A 17,424-nucleotide genomic window follows, 5' to 3' on the forward strand; every position below is an offset into this window, starting at 1 on the left:
AAGTTGGCAGTTTGGAATGCTCATGAACAGCAGTTTCAGTTGTGCTTCACAGAGAGTAATGCTGTGTGTTCACCCCAAACAATTAGGCTTCTTCTTCAACAGAAACAAAGGTGGAGCAGGCTGTAAACATTTAATTGACAGTTCAGAAGCAGGAGGAAAAAAATGCTTTGGATGGCTGCCAGTGAGTATAAAACTTACATTTTTTTCCAGATTAAAATAAAAATATGTTGCCCCCAACACTTGACTTCCAAGGAAGGCATTGCTGCATAATTAATGCTATTGCATCCACATTCTAATTTATGCATTTTAATTATACCAAAGGCCCAGTGAATAATTAATGCTAGCAAAACAATGGATCTGAAACATAAGCTGAAAAGTATCATTTTTTAATGGGCTTTATAGATTTAAATAACTAATAAAAGCTATTTAACTGTTTAATTGCAAGAATATTTCCCCCTAACACAATCAAGTAATAACTACCATGACTGAGCAGCTTCTCAAGTGGAGAAGTGAAATAGCTCAGGCTACTTGCTTTTAAAAATGGCCAATCAGAGTATACCACAGTATACTAATCCACCCGAGCCATATACATGCAAGGAAAAGGTTTATTTGGATGTTTGCCCTGTGGGAAGGACTGGCATGATGTTGGCATCATCTGTAGGGTGTAAAATTAAATTCCAGGTACAAAATTCCTCTTTGACCTCCTGTCTTCAAGCTGGTCAGTTCACACAAGGTTCATGGGGAGATTTGGAATTGAATATAAAGAGATATGATATAGAATTCATTATCTCTGAATTCAGCAATCTACAAATTAAGGATGTAGGCCAGGTTAGTAGTTTAGAGCCTTGCAGTGGTTGACAGAGAGAGATAACACCTCTGGAGAGAGTTTCATCTCATCTTAAAATAGGCTTTTGAAGTAGATGAAATTAATCATCATCTGGCAGTGGCTATCATTTTTCTATTTCGTATAGAGGAAGCTTAGGATGCTACCTTAGGTGCATGGTCATACACCTAGCTTCTAGATGGGCTAGTTTAGGTAAAGTTACTCTCACTAGCAACACCAGCCTCTAAGATACCATGTGAGAAAGACCTACTAACACCAACCTGATGGCTTACAAACCAGGGCAAAGCTGGAAGGCTCACAGCACAAACTCATCCAAAGATCTCATGTGTCACATGGACAGCCAACATCCCTGCTGCTTGGTCAAGTCCCAGGCCTAAAATTCACGACTTTCATTAAGAAAATCCTTCCCTCTAGAGAGGCTCAAGAACTGCACTCATGTTGATCTGCCCTGCACGAAGGCTTCCCTCCTGATCCCTGCACTCCTGCCAGGCAGTGCAACCGAAGAGGAGCAGGGTGTCCCAGCCAGGAAGCATCTCCCGGCTTTGGCATACTTACAGTTTGTCACAGGCAGGGTGATGAAACCATGCCGACACCCGACAGTTTCCATAGCATGGAAAGTCTGGTGGTTAAAAGTACGTATTTCTTTAGATGAATAAAATGATACAGCAAATGATAAATTACTGCAATCCCTGGCAATAGCTTACACACACTCGAGTAATATTAACTTGTCAATGAGAATATAAAATGAATTGCTTTTAATGACTTCTTCATTATTTTTTTTCCATGTCAGAATTTTGCATATAAAACTCTAAAGTAAAACATTTAAGTGTAATAATAATAATAAGATAATGAAGGACTTGTAAAAGAAATAAGATCAGCAAAGGCTGCTTCCAGCTTTGAATATCAAGACCTTTATTTAAGTGTTTATTTAAGTATTTAATTATTTGTAGGTTAGTAGCTAATAACTCCTACGTTTTAAGTTTTCTCTGTGTACCTAATATATATTGAAAGTAAAGTACCTGACTCTCCAGGGAACCTACCTGAGTCAGTAAGGAGACACAGAGGGAAAAACCGTTTGTTTTCCCTTTTTTTCATCTGTATTTGCCTGAGAATGGACATCTTCCAGCACTATAGCAGCATGAGAGTTGTGCTAGATCACGTCAGTGGCTGTGGCCTGTGTCTGGAAGGTGATGGTTGCATTCAGTACGATGCAGCTCAGGTAGGACGATGTGTAGGCCCTGGGGAAGGGACATGGTGGCATGGGAAAGGCTCCTGCTGCAGTGGCACTGCTCCAGAGAAATCTCAGCCAGCCATAGCCAGCTGCTGTCTGGCCCTGCTGAATATTTGATGTGAGGTAGAAAGCAGAACTCAAAAGAAAATATGTCTTGGTATCAGACTAAAACTAGTTTCTTTCTTCTGAGCAACAACATCAAAAAGAACAAAGGCACAGAAGCAGTGCCAACCAGGAGCGTTGTGGAAGTTAATTCATCCTCCTGGTGATTTTGATGAGTTTATCCTCTTGGTACTCTTCACTATTCAGATTTTCTACCCAGGAGCCAGGCAGTGTCCTAATGTGCCTTACTTCTCCGTACTTTGCTTACTATGGTACCTAAAACAAGTGCTAAGAATAATTATTCAAGAAATACAACTATTTAACTAAATCCAACATAAAACCCAAATATTTTCAGCCTGTACTTTAATACTAAGATGGTGCCCAGTGAGTTAGCAGTTCTGGTCAGTCTAGTGTTTTTAATGTGGATGACAAAAACAGCATGAGCTCACGATCTGTAGCAAAGTGTCTCCCTTTGCTTCTGCCTTTGCAGGACTATGCTGAGAAGGAGAAAGCTGCAGCCAAGGCTCTGGAGGATGTGAAGGCTAACTTCTACTGTGAACTGTGTGACAAGCAGTACCACAAACACCAAGAATTTGACAACCACATCAATTCTTATGACCATGCTCACAAGCAGGTAAACCTGACAAATATCCATAGATATTACAGTCGTCCATCTTTCATCCTTCCTGATTGCAGGGTTTTCTAAATTCACTCAAGTAGAAGACAAGTTAACATTTGATGCTTTCAAATTTCACACAATATTTTTCATCAAAATCAAATGTAAAATATTAATTGTTTTAATCTTCATCACAATTTAAGCCCCTTTGTCTGAAAGATCACTGTAGTTTTAGATAGGTGCTCAGTACTAATATTCACACTGAAATAGATACGTTAAAATGTGAAGTTACTTATAAATTAGAGGGGGACAAAGAAGCACTTCCTCAGATATCCAGGTCCCTCTTTTGGATTCAGAAGGCATAAGATCATGCTGTTTCAAGCTGGTCATGCTGTTTCAAGGGCTGAAAAGCAGTTCTATTTTTTTTTTTTTTTAAAAAAAAAAAGCATATGTTTCTGAAGTTGAAATCTATGTCCCGTAATGATTCTCATGGTGGAATACATTTTGCCTTACATGCAGAACATGATATAAAATGACAACTACTGTTGAACAACAACATATGGGATTATTGGGAAAAGATAATAGATGCTAATTATTTGTCATCATTTTTGCATCTACTTAATTGGGTCTATATATGATAGGTATATCCTACCAATGTATGCCTGTTATTATTCTATGTTTGCTTTCTGCATCCTAGTTTCTCCTCTGATTTTAGCAAATTGCATATTCCTGTTGGCATTATGGAAGAAAAATGCAATTGTTGAAACAATTTCAGAACTCAACAAAAATCATTGACAAAATTCACGAATGAACATTTCTGAACCTCTGATGTAACTAATCATATGGGTTATTCTAATATGTAAGTTAGAACTGTAGCAAGATTCCATAAACGCACATTTTTTCTGTTTTTCTACTCTCTCTTACATGTGTTACACGGTTCAAGTTCTCATGCATTTGTGTATGTTCAAGCTGCTAGTGTATTAGTGTCTCCTGGGTGATCACTCTTCTGGGTACATGGGGGTCAGGGCAAATATATGAATCATTTAGAAGCTGCAGGTATTTCTTCTACAGAACTAGAAATAGTAAATGTTAAGAACAACAAACAGCACTAAAGGCAAAACTTCTCACTCTTACTGCAAGCAATCTTACTGTCTTTTCTAGTATTATAGAGAATGTAAATCATCCTGGCATTTTCTGTGTACACCTATCACAGCACTGCATGAATGAGCTGGTTAACACCTGCCCACTCATCATGATGAACCATCCTGCTGAATTCAACCAGCCCAGGGTCAGCTCTTCATGGGCGTTAATAGGACTCTTCTGGCCCATCACTCTCAAACCAGAGCTAGATTAATCTAATGTATTTATGTATTAAACTAAAAGCAATTCTTCACATCCCAACTCCATTAATTAATCTGCAAAAATGGTTCTAATAATACAAAACAAATGCATTTCCAGATCCTAAACATGTGACACTAATCCCTAAAAATCCCCATTTGCTTCAGAAATTTTTTTTTTCACCCTTCAGCTGATTTTCTACTTGTCAGAGATGCAACTGATCTTAGATGGATCAATTTGTGCCATTCCTTCTTCTCCACAGCCCCTGCAGAGAGCAGCTTATCCGAAATAAAACATCCTGCTCGATGCACCAGCTACGTTTGTGTTGTCAGGCAAGAGAGGTTTGGGCAGCTTCCCACTATAAAAGAGAATGTTTAAGCAATAAAGCTCTCTTTGATTTGTAGGCAAATTCAGTGCTTTAAAACCAGCCATACTGATGGTACTGTGAACTAAGAGTCTGCATGGAAATGCACCACATATACAGAATATCAACTGGCAGTACAAGCTCACCCCACCCTGCCCTTTCAAATGTAGTTCAGAAGCTCAGTTAGTGCAGGATTAGCTAGCTGTCCTCCTGACGTGACAGGGTAATTCAGTCTCATCTCCCTTTTCACTTCTTGACTGCTCAGCCACGTCTGGGAACAGCATTACTTTGCCTCTAGGAATATCATGAATGCTGCCTTTTCTCCGACTTTTGTGGTTGGTCACAAAAAGTAACTTTCTTCTTCTTACTTTTATCAACTTAGTCTTCAGACAGAAGTTAATTTACAGTTTTCTGTGATTTTAGTTAGCTTAGCTTCAAAATGTTTGCTCCAGGAGGTGTAGTAGCCACAAGAAAAATTTCTTTCTCTTAAGGTGTACTTTCTGTTTCCCAGAAGATATTTGAGGATACCATTAGTCATATGCATGGATATGCTCTGTACACCGTTCTTCTACTGGAGATTACATGAAAGTCAAGGACTCTTTAGATTTCACTAACAATATAGTGTAGTCTCCCCTTGTGATTCCCCTTCCACTTAGAAATCTGTATTAAAGTGGCAATGCTCTTTAGAGAAGATATAAAGACAGAAAAAAAAGATATTGCACTGAGTACTTTGGCATAAGCCTTTTGTTTCTCTTCCAGAGGAAACAGATTTTATTCAAAGATTTATGACTCTAATCTCCCAATATTATGGTATTATAGAATTAATTTTTGTGATCTATTTTCTTATTTCAACCAATTCTAAAGCAGAAAGTACTGAATTTTGGACCTAACAGCTGGCAAACAGCCATTGCCTTCCCTGTCCTTAGAAGACTGCAAAATGTTATGATAAGAATTTAGCCTTGTTTGTGCAACTAGTCTTTCTGTTGTGTTGACTTATTCTCAAGCAATATACTCAGGGACACTTTCTTTCTCTCCACACTGCATACATGCATACGTATACAAATACTACACATGTATATGCACATATATGCATACATATGCTTACAAAGAAAACTTTGATGGAAAATTTTCTCAACCACGGATCCTTCAAGATCATCTGTGCCTGTACCATCATTGCCTTATAACACTAAAATGACCCTAGAGGGGTCTAATGTGCTTTATATATCATTTAGTACTTTTGACTGAGTATTAAGCAGCTCTTAATTGATTGTCTTGACAGCATTAGTCTTAGATAATCTTGCCAGCATCTTTTCTGCTGCACTACTCCGTAATCGTTTCTCATTGATATTATCTGTTATTGCAAAATAATTTCTCTCACTGCAAGGCTGGATATAGTGAGCTCAGAATCAGTCTGAATGGAAGCCTTCACTCCCACATGGCTTAACCTGAGCTCTCCATTGTTAAGCCTGATACTGCACCAAGGCTGAGGCAGGAATGAGGGTGTACCCCCAGAGAGAACCACTCCTTCCCTGCTCCTGATCTTCCACTGCTGTACAGCCCTGTGCATGCACGTCTCCCTACCCCAGCACATACCAGCTAGCTCACTTGAAATGAACAGTGTTTTTCCTTTGTGTTTTTCCTTTGTTATGAAACCTATAACTTTATAAAGTCCTCAGCAGCAATCACAGGCAGTAGCACATTTGGTAAATCTGCAGTATCTCCCATCCAAGCATCAAGGTGCCTGCATCAATGCTTGCTATCACTTGCTTGTGGTGTTCTCCTTAAGAGACGTTGACTGCATCAGAACTGATTATCTCAGCTCTATTGAAATTATCTGAACACTGCAAAGGGTCCTGGTATGAATTAATTCAAAAGTTGTTTGTATGTATTTAATATAAGCTGCTGCCTGAAAATATAACACATGTGAATGCATGTTACACTTTGATGAAAAGTAATATGTAAGTACAGATTTTTTAATAGGATTGTTAAGTCACTTGCATCTGTAAAAGGAAATAAAACTTGAGCAGAGATGTCTACTTGGTTAACACTATTAAATGGAATCTTTGGAATCTTTTAATACCTCCAGGTCATGCATAGCATTCATCCATTCACTTAAAGTAGAAGTAGTGGGAGCTTTCCATTTTTGTATAAATAATCTTTAGCAATCAGCTAGGCTTTCAGATGTCAGCAAAGGAGAAAATTACAAATCTGTTCCAAGTACTGAAATACAATAATTGTGATAATAATAATAATAGAAATAAGCAGTGAAGAAAAACAAGGCTGTATTGCCATCTTGGGGTTTCTGACAACAAAACAGCTCTTTTAGTTTGTTGTCAAAATTTAGAGATACTGCCTAATCACATTCGTTCAGATGAAAAAAAATAAATGAATTTTAGTGTTCTTGAAACGCATAGTACTGTAAAGTAGGTGAGCAGAATTTTCATTTTACACTAGTTCACATGTATGTATCTGTACATTGGTATTTAAATCCATGCATTCTAACACTTGGGTGTATTTTTTGCATGAAAGTCTGATTTAGTGTGTACAGCTGTAGGCACTTGCCATTAAGCCTTTATGGTGCTTGTGGATTTAAACTCTAATTCAGATGGAGATTTATCTACTGTTAAACATCAAAGATAGTAAATATGCTTACATTTTCATTAGCTTTGCCTCTAACACCTAGAAAATACACAGATAAGTAAGCACAGAGAAAGATCTAGGAGTGAGTGTAGTACTGAGATTTTGTTCATTCATGTTTAAGGTCTTCATTTTCTAGCATCTGTATGTTTACTGGAGGAAAAGCTTATATTTTGACCCTCAGGTACACATCTCTTAGTACGCAAACAATTTTCATTTTGAGGAAAGGAGACTGGTTTGACAGTATCCAAGAGAGTTCACCTCAGGATTTGGGAACAAAGGCAAACACAGCACCAAGAAACCTTCTTCTGGACAAAATACCAGTAGCTGTAAAAACATATTAATCAAAACAGAAAGGGTTACCTTGGCATGAAGGTGCATGACTATGTGCATTTGTGTAGTCTCTGCTTTTTTCCCCTCAAGATATCAGTGGACCCACTGTTCCTTTTGTACTGCTTTTTTAAGGCCAGTTTGTGCACCTGAAATCCTCACTCTCTGTGTATTCCTCAGAAAATAACCTAGCCAGCAAAAGGCTTCAGCGTTTCTTCCTCACAGTTAGAGAGAAGTGTAATCTGCAACCATTGACATTTTCTTCCTCTAACCTTGCAAAAATCAACTTAGATTCATGCTTGTTAAGAAATACATGTATATTTTAAAAACAGAATTTTCACATTTGTCACATCCCTAGTAAGAAAGCTGGAATCATAATTGCATTAAAAGTTAAAGATCAGGAACAGAGCAATAGAACTACTGATGTGATGTTAGACTCCCTCAAACAGCTGGTTTACAAGTGGACTTGAACTGAGAAAGGAATTTTTGTATGTGTGGTAGTTTTTGTCTTAATGTTGTTACTTTTTTTTTTAAACCTGAACATTTGCCACAAGTTTCTCTATTCAGATTATATGCTTCTGACATATAAAACAACATACTGAAAGTATAATTCAGTATGGCCAACAGTTGCTCATATTTTTCCATGATTTATTCTTTAATTTCAGTGAAATGACAATTTAGCAATACAAGTCTATTTCCAGTTTGTTTTACCTATTACCATTATGGAATTAGAATGGTTATCTGTGGATGTATACCCTATGCAAGACACTTCTTTGTCACAATATTTATTTTCTTAAGAATTTTTTGCTTTTTAATGCAGAAGAATTCCTGTTATTTTATTCGTTATTCTACTACACATACAGATTTTATTTTCCCTGCTTTTTCCTTTTAAGTATAGGTTTCTGTGGAAACAGTATACTCTTTAAATTTCTGGCATAAGACTTGTTTTCTATCACGTGAAAAGCAAAGCTTTCATTTCTGTAGTCTGCCATATCATTTACTGAAATGATCTTCTTGCCTGCTTTTGCTCATTCTGAAACCAGTGATTTTCTTATTGTTACTTATGACTATGCTATTTATTGCATTGTCTAATTTCAGTCATAGTTTCACACTTTCTTAGCTTTTCATCATACATTGATTTTGCAGTGTGTGTTCTTGTTCATCCTCCCCAAAATGACTTCACTCTTTCTGTAACTTCCTTACGAGCAAGTTTTTGATAATTTCTTGCTGAATAGTTTTCATTTTCTCGCACTGCTTTTTTCATAATTGACTTAACAAGTTCTCATTCTTTCAGAATTTATTTTTGTGAATTAACTCCTTTTAGGTTTCCCTTTTCTTCTGATATTAGTTTTGATTACAAAACAAACTATCGTACGGTTTCTATTGGATCCTTAAATACAGAACTCACCATGATGCTTATAATTAAGATTTCCAAACACTTTGTATTTTAAGACCCGGGTTTCTTTGCTTTCAGTGCTTGGGTTGAAATTTTCTTTCTGGATCCCAGGCTTTAGTAAATTGCTACATAAATATATAGGCTATTTGTAAAGTAAAGCATAGAAAAGTGACAAGGCACCAGAATCAAAACTGTATGGATGACCTTTTTTGACACTTTTATGCAACTGTTCTTTAATACAATCTTTAATCTCAGGCTTGCATGTTGCTTTCATTAAGGAAAATTCCCTGACTTAGTATTGAAGATGGACTGTACTGAAGGAATTAACCCATCTTGTGAAAGGGACAAAGCTGTTGGCTACAAATGAACTGATGATGTGAAATGAGGGGGCAACAGAAGTGTCTTTATGAAGTAATTATGAGAATAGGTGTAGTGGATGGAGAAAGAAATTTCATGGAAGTATCACTCTGAAATTAGAAGACAAAATGAAGGTGTGTGTAAAAAAAAAAAAAAAAAAAAAGGAGAGAGAGATATAAAAATAAGTTTACAATAGCAAAGACTTGCAAAAATAATCCAATAATCCATCAACAAGGGGAAATAGCAGGGTAAAGGACGGGAGAAGACATTCCACTGAGAGCAGAGGAACTGGGTGAATCAACAAGGAATGATATATGAAAATCAGAGGTTGTTTTGAAAGGTAATTATTTTTAGAAGAAGAAAAAAAAAACACCACAGATATATTGGCACAAAATGTTTCTTTGTATATGGAAAATAGTACCAAGGTAGTACATGTCATCAAAAATCACTGGGGTCTGAAAATAAAAAAATAAAATATGAGCAAATGATGTTGCTCACATACAATTCAAACTTCTACCACTGATAGATAATATAAGACCAAAATAGTCTGTTTTCTTGGCCTGGATGCTTCTTTCTGTTATTCAGAAATAGAGAAATCCTGTCTTTCTAAAACTATGTTTTTATCATGCTTGCTGTGCTTCAGAGTACCTGCAATCCAGCATCTTTGAAATGCTGAAACAGTGATGCAATGAAACAGGCAATCAAGTTGTGTCACATCACAGAAACTGATGTAAATAAAAGTAGCATAAAGCAACAGAGGATGACATCACGGTTTAAGCAAAGGGCAGCATATGAGCAAAAGCAGGATGTAAGGATGTAAACAATATGATAATTCAATTGCATCACTGTACTAAAAGCATTTATTTTGCCAGCTTGAAGCGACCTTAAATTGAATGTTTAGTTTATAATATCATGCAATATTTTCTTAAATGTTATGAGAGGAGGCTTGTATTTTTGGCTATACTACATAAAGATGCCTCAGTTGCACTCTATAGCAAGTACATGTACCAGAGTAGCTCTGTAGCAGCAGAAGCGGCATTATCAAATACCACTGAGCACACTCTGAAAATGGGGGTGACTTGAGGCAACAGATTCCAAAGAAATGCCATCAGAAACAATTCTTTATTTTAAACTGACAAATCTGTGGGTCTTATTAAGAACTACTGAACCTGCTGCCCTTCCAGTGCTTGGCTCTTTTCTTATTACTCGGTGGTAAGGTAACTAAATTGGCAGTATTCATCTTTTTAAAATTGTGTGTTGCTTAGAATAATGAGATTCCTTTAATCATTAGCCCTCAAAAATACTCTTGCAAATAATGCAGAGCTGCTTTTAAATTTAATGTCTAGATAAGCTAAATTGTTAAATGTTAGATGCTATGGAATTACATTTGCTGTACTTTAGAATGAATGCTAATTAGCATGTAAATTAGCAATTTAACCCTCTTTACATTGGGGAAAAAAAAAGTGGGAAACTTAATTTCATCGTTGTTAATGACGGTCCAATGACTGTAAGATATTTCTTTAGTATTTCATTATATAAGGAATTACAGAAGTGTATTATCAGATTCTGGCATTTAAGACATAGCAATAACCAGAATATCAGGTAGAAGAAGTGCTCTACATTAATGCCTGTTATTGTCATTTCCATTCTTTTCAGAGTATACTTTTTCATTGCTAGAGTTTTATACATGATTTTTCAGTCAGGGGGAATGGGTGATGCAGTGTAATTGATCGCTTATTCAAATAAGCAAGGAATCTGAAGAATTAGATTTGTTAAAACAAACAAACAAACAAAAACGTGATGCCAAAACCCAAATTAAATAGTGACAAATATGAAATTGTTCCCAAAAAATATCAGTTTGGATAGTTTAAAAGTTTAATTTTGTTCTATAATTCCCTGACCCAGAACATGAAGAAACATGTAAATTCAATAGATTTTGAAACAAAAAGCCTTTCTGAAGCACACCATTCCAATAGAAAATGTTTTAGAGCCAATCATATATAGTTTCATACTATGTAAAAAGTAGTGATTAAAATCAACGTATTCCTCTTTGGTTCTCTGTTCTGACGTGCTAACGCATGCAGTACATAGGATAGTACTTAAGAAAATAGAATAAATATGGAGAACCTAAACATTTATATTAAAATGATTGTTCCTGTTTTTAGATAATCTCTAGGTCAGTCCAGTTGGAGTTATGCCTGTATTATTTAATACGCAAGATAAATGATATTGGGCATTGTTGTTCTTTTTTTTAATGTCTGTATTCAGATGTCTTTTGCACTTTTTAAAGACAAGTAGCAAGGACAAAAGCAGTGGGATATACAGCATGTCTCCTAAGTACTTACTTCTATGTAAAAATCTTATTGTTCATATAACAGTGTCTATTCACTATGAATAAGAACTGGGCAAGGCTGAACACAGATATACAGTATATTTCTTGTACCATCTTCAAAAGACTGATGAACATTAGGTAATGTTCCTTGTAAGCCAAATACTTTGCAGATTGTGTGTATATGTGTGTGTGTGAGAGAGAGAGAGAGAAATCAGTGGATCTGAAACAAACCAGAGTCATTCTGAGGTCAGGCTCTACAAGTCTTGCTTCAAGGTGATAGAAAGAAAGAAATTTCTAAAGAAAGATGCTATGCTTGTTTTTGATTGCTGTACATTTACAAGTACTTTAGTTCATATTTTGGAGTGACTTGTAGAATACAGTACTATTCAACAAGATTACATATCTTACCTACGGTAATTTTCTGCTATGACCAGCTTTTTGGAGACACTGGGCAATTAACTTCACTAGCAAAATGTTGTACTATCAGATGTTCACAAAAATTATGCTTCTGTTAGCTTCTGCACAACTTTTAAACAGTGTACTCTTATTCATATCTGTCTGGAAAAATAATATTTCTGCTAATCTCATTGGCACCCACAAAGGTATACATGGCCCTACAAACATCTGTTTAGAATCTGCATCTATTATAGCTCTGTTCATTTTTGACCATCTGCAGTAATTAATGTGCAAGAATGTAGCTGTGTAATTGATTCCTGTGGAGCTTTAAAGTCATGCTAATCAATGATGTTTGTGTTTGAGAAAATGTACAATGTACCTTGTATGTCTTTAAGGGGCACTTATAACAGAAACAAATATTTAAAAGCAAACCAGAAACATTTCTGTACATCACCAAGATAGTGATAAAGATGGTGGGATTAGTCATTTATTACCTTTTCTTAGTTAAAAGCATTAATTAACATATTTTAACGTGTCTCCAAGGGAAAAATAAAGGAGGTAACCCAGACTAATTATCATTTCTCTGCTTTAGCAATTTCATAATAATTAGGCTCCACCAGGAGCCATTAAAAAGATGAGGGCTCTTTAAACACCTTCTCATATTAAATTGCAAGGGAATATCTAGAGAAATGTAAATGATATTCATATGAATACCAAACAAATATATTAACACAGGTGATGGGACCATAAAAAACAAATGTTTCCTTAACACAAAGTTAACTACTAAACACTTTTTCCAATAGGAAATACTATTTTTAAAGCAGAATGCTTTGGCAGGAATGTGAGAAGTTCAGGAACATTTCTCTTTGGAAAGTTTTACATCATTTTGTTTTAAAACAATTTGAAATTGTTCATAAAGATTGAAATACACTGTTTCAACAGTGCAATCTTGAAAATATTTAAAAATAGGCTTTTTAATATATGCACAGATTATGTTTAATATTCTTGAGGTAAAAACAAATTATTAAAATTATAACTTTATAAAGCATTTTGTTCCATTGCTATTTAGATGAATTGACATCAAGTCACTTAGAAACAGTTTAAATTTTCATTTTTTTTAATAAGTTCTCAAGTTTTTACTTCCTCCAGTAAGACTAAAATGTAAATAAATCACAAATGTTAAAGTTTCCTGCTAAGCAGAAATTCTGCTTCTTTAAACAAATGTGTAAGTAGAGAGGAATTGACATAACCCCCCAGGAACACTGTAGGAGACTTTCTGTTTGTAGTCAATGTTTCTCTGCTCGTTTTCAAACCTTAGCATGTTGAAGGATTCTTAGCTCTGCTTCTTTCAAAACAGACATTTCTAAATACTGATCTTTAAAACTGAAAATGCAGTCATGTTCCATTGCTCAGTATTTACGCTTTTACTATAGGGTATGTGGAGTGGTAACTTACTACTCATATCGTCAACCTGCCTTAGATCTCCAAAATTAGATAAGGATTTGATTGTGTGCAAGAATAGAAAATCACAATTAATAGAGGAATTATTGGGTAAATTAATAAATAAACTTTAGGGGCAAAATAAAACAATTTATTAAATTTAATTTATTACCATTATTAAATTAATATTTATTAATATTTATTATTTCCTTTTTCAAGGAACCCAGAATATTCAGATTAATCTCATCTTGTTCTTCACTTCAGTGCAAAATCCAGTCTTCTCATCAGCTTCCAATGACATTTTTTTTCTGAGTTCTGCCTTTCATATTGTTTGATCCTGGGTTACACTTGGCATTCAATTCATTCATGTAATTATGGCTCTTGGTAACCCAGGTCAGATTCTGATTTCCTTTCCATTCTGAAATTTAGCACAGCATAACGTTCAGATGCATAGTTAAAAAAGAAAATAAAGATTCTTGCCTGCAAATTGAAAGCAATCATAAATTGGACCTGCATACATGCAAACCAACAAGGGATATCTCACTAAATCTAAACTTGGAGTACATGAGAAGATTATAGTAATTGCTATAGTGATTTTCTGTTATTTCTAGCAAATTGAAATCATTTCTCATATAATTCCTTATTTATTTCTGGAGTTCATCAAGCAGCACAAGGTCTTTCTAAAAACTAAACCAATAGTACCCGGAAAACAATGGAATAATTTTTTCAAAATTAAAATTATAACGTGATCCAGTTGCCCTGCTTTTCTCCATTTTGACTCACCTAGGCCAAAGAATATAAACTTACTGTCACCATGTTTTATATGAGATGGTGCATATTTTAAGAGGATTGTTCAATTTGAGCATGAAAACTTACAATCATACTTTAGTAAAAGAAATAACTAAAATTCAGGGCTGTAAAAAAATATAGAGAACTAGAATAAGAAGCAGTGGTATAAATAAAAGATCAACTCCAAATTTTACAGCAATAAAACTTTGCTGAGAGCAAATAATAAAATAAACTTTACTCAAAATTTGAGAAGTGGCATAACGTTTTAGAAGCAGGGAGTGACAATTCAGCTTTATAGTGTTAAAAACTTTCCATGTCTACATCAAAAACTAGCTTGTTTATAGCATTATTTGATAGAAGGGTGAATACAAACAGAGTCTAGATCATGGGTAAGAGGGAAAGGGGGACATTAAATGCTACTTTCCATTAGCTCCACGATGTACAATGTGTTCATTTTCATCCTCTTTCCAGGGAGCATTTTCTTGAGCAGCATTAAACTAATTTTAACTTATGGAATCACAATTGAAAGGTGTCAAGTTGCAGTTCAGTGATCTGTTACACAGCAGTGAGCTGAACCACATATCTTGACCTATGTGCATGCTTTTAGCTCCCTGTCTTAGTGAAAGCTTTAAGCACTGCAGGTTGCAACAGCAATATGTTCAAGAAAACCAAATGGAAATAACAAATTTCAAATGAATAATATTTTAAGCAAGTGGCAATAAAAATGGTGCTGGATAGGCCAAAATGTCTTTGCCTTTATAAACTGGAAAATTAAGGCATCATTCACTCTGCACAGTTTGGTTATCTTTTACCTTGACACAATGAATTTGCTTAGGAAGCACCTTATTACTTTTGTGATTTCAGCAGGAAATGCTGATGAACTGGGAAGTGAGATGGATAGGTAAAGTGGAGGGAAAAAAAGGGCACTAAAATCAAAATACACAACACATAATAACTATGTGAGACAAATTTGGAAAATAAAAATAGATATTCAAAATAACCATTTTTAATCAGTACAATTTACTGAGATATGTTCTCAGAAGATTTTCTCAGATAATCAAAGGCTACATCAGGCTGTGGCAGGAGTGAATTACCCTGGAAAAATAATGGGACATCTGTTCATCTCTTCCTGTAAATAAACCGAAGACTGGAACATAAACTGCTATTCCAATCCCATGCACGAAGAAATTAAAACTAACAGATTATCCATCTGAATTTGTTGCCTCTGTGGACCTCCCTTCTGTCAAGAATAGTACAAAAATGCTTCAAATTACTGAATCTGGATTCATCTACGTTATGGGGCTCTATAAAGCTGATCTTTAACTTACATATTATTAGTATCATGATGATCAACACAGGCATAAAGGAAATTTAGAAAAAACGACATGATTGTGTTTAGTAAATGCAAATGGCATAAAAACAAAAATAAAACCAAACAGAAACTGCAACATGCACTTACTTAAGGAAGCTAGTGTCATGAAGGTGGAAGAGCCAGCAAAATGGACTAGGAGGAAGAATTCAAATAGAAAGATGTGAGAGAAACTTAAGAAATTTAAAAGAGCATTTGTCAGATAGCTTACGAACCAAAATCCCACAACTGAAAAAAGACCAAATAGGTAATAAACAGCTAATCTTGTTTAGAAGGAAAGTCAATTCTCTGTGGCTTAAATTTATAATAAAGGAGAAAAAGGAAAAATGGATAGTAAAGATCATAAATCAGAAGTGAAGAAATTGGAAAAAAAGTGATAGAGGAAGTAAAAAGGGCAAAAGGAAAATTTGTAGTCATCAGAGGTAAGGGCAAGAAGGTTTCTGAAAGTATATTGAGGACATAAAGAATCTTCTGATCCAAATAGAAATGAGTTACTTGTCAGCAGTGATGTAAAAAAAGAGTATTTAATACAGATTTCTGTTCTATACTTGGGGCAAAGCCAGATGATTTAGTCACATTTCTGATATTTATGATGATTGTGAAGTACCACTCTAGCATTAGCTAAGAAAAATATGAAGCAGCATAATCTGAAACTAAATATTTTTATACCAGCAGATTCAGGTAACCTACACTTAATAGTGGGAAAGAGATCGCCATACACTCTCATAACCATTAATGAGAATTTTTAATAAGTCTCAGAGCACTAGAGGAAGTTGCATGAAGCTAGAAACCATGCTAGTGTTTAAAGAGAATAAACAAGAAAATCTGTCATCCTGACATCAGTGCCAGGGAAAATGCTGGCATGACTGATACAGGATTCCATAAAGTATTAAAGAACTATAATGTAATTAATGTAATTTAATTTGGTTTATGTAAAATAGATCTTGTCAAAGTAACTTGATTTTATCAGTTTATCTGTTAAAAAGGATGTTCCCTGCTTTGTGTTATTGGGAAGTTTCAGACAGATGACTATAAAAGTCATTTGTAGCCTTTCTTATTGTCAAATAAGAATCTTATGTCATGGAGATGTCATTTATTATACCTCCTTTACCCTGATCAGCCATTTTGTTATAGTATTGTTCCCGGTTACCTTTAGCTCTCCTACTCCAGAAGACATCTGTCTGCTTTAAGCAAATAGAAGAGAAAGAATGCTTTGCTTTTGACTGTATAAGGAAAACAACCTAAAAGTCTTTTTATTGATAGCTATTATTTCTTATTAGAAAAAGTGATTTTCTATTTCCTTGAGACATTTGATGAGACTTTTGTTTATAGTTGGTTTTAATATTCGTCATGCACATACTGTTTTTCACCCTTCGCCCTGACCAAATACAATTTCATCTGAAGTGCAGTGAAAGGTACCTATCACAAAACATACATTTATCTCAGGTGCTTATTAAAATAACTCTTTTTAGTGATGAGCTTGTTCTCTAGCACAGCAGTACAAAGCCACAATGTAGTGGTCTGCTGATTCATCTTTCCTTTATGTAACCTATGGACATAGCACAATGTTTTGTAATGGGTATATTTCATGCTTTATTGTAGTTCCCTCATCACTACCACAGTCCTTAAGAATCAACTGATTATACAGGAAAATCAAATTCAGGTTTTGTTGTGCTTTAACCCCAGCAGGCAACTCAGCACCACATGGCCGCTCACTCGCTCTCCTCAGGTGGGATGGGGGAGAGAATGGGGAAGGTAAAAGTGTGAGGACCCACAGGCTGAGATACTGACAGTTTATGAGGTAAAGCAGAAGCCGTGCACACAGGCAAAGCAAAACAAGGAATTCGCTCACTGTTTCCATCGGCAGGCAGGTGTCAGCTGCT

General features: G+C 35.3%; 1 protein-coding gene across 1 annotated transcript in view; it reads left to right on the forward strand.

The window, feature by feature from the left end:
* Positions 1–17,424, forward strand: part of ZNF804B (zinc finger protein 804B) — a 237,864-nt gene that overhangs the window by 205,111 nt on the left and 15,329 nt on the right. Inside the window, exon 2 of the mRNA XM_040549150.1 lies at positions 2,668–2,811. Within this exon, the coding sequence (XP_040405084.1) occupies positions 2,668–2,811 (144 nt within the window). The remainder of the gene's footprint in view (positions 1–2,667; positions 2,812–17,424) is intronic.

The sequence above is a fragment of the Cygnus olor genome, chromosome 2 (genome assembly GCF_009769625.2).
Source record: "Cygnus olor isolate bCygOlo1 chromosome 2, bCygOlo1.pri.v2, whole genome shotgun sequence".
Taxonomy (NCBI): Eukaryota; Metazoa; Chordata; class Aves; order Anseriformes; family Anatidae; genus Cygnus; species Cygnus olor.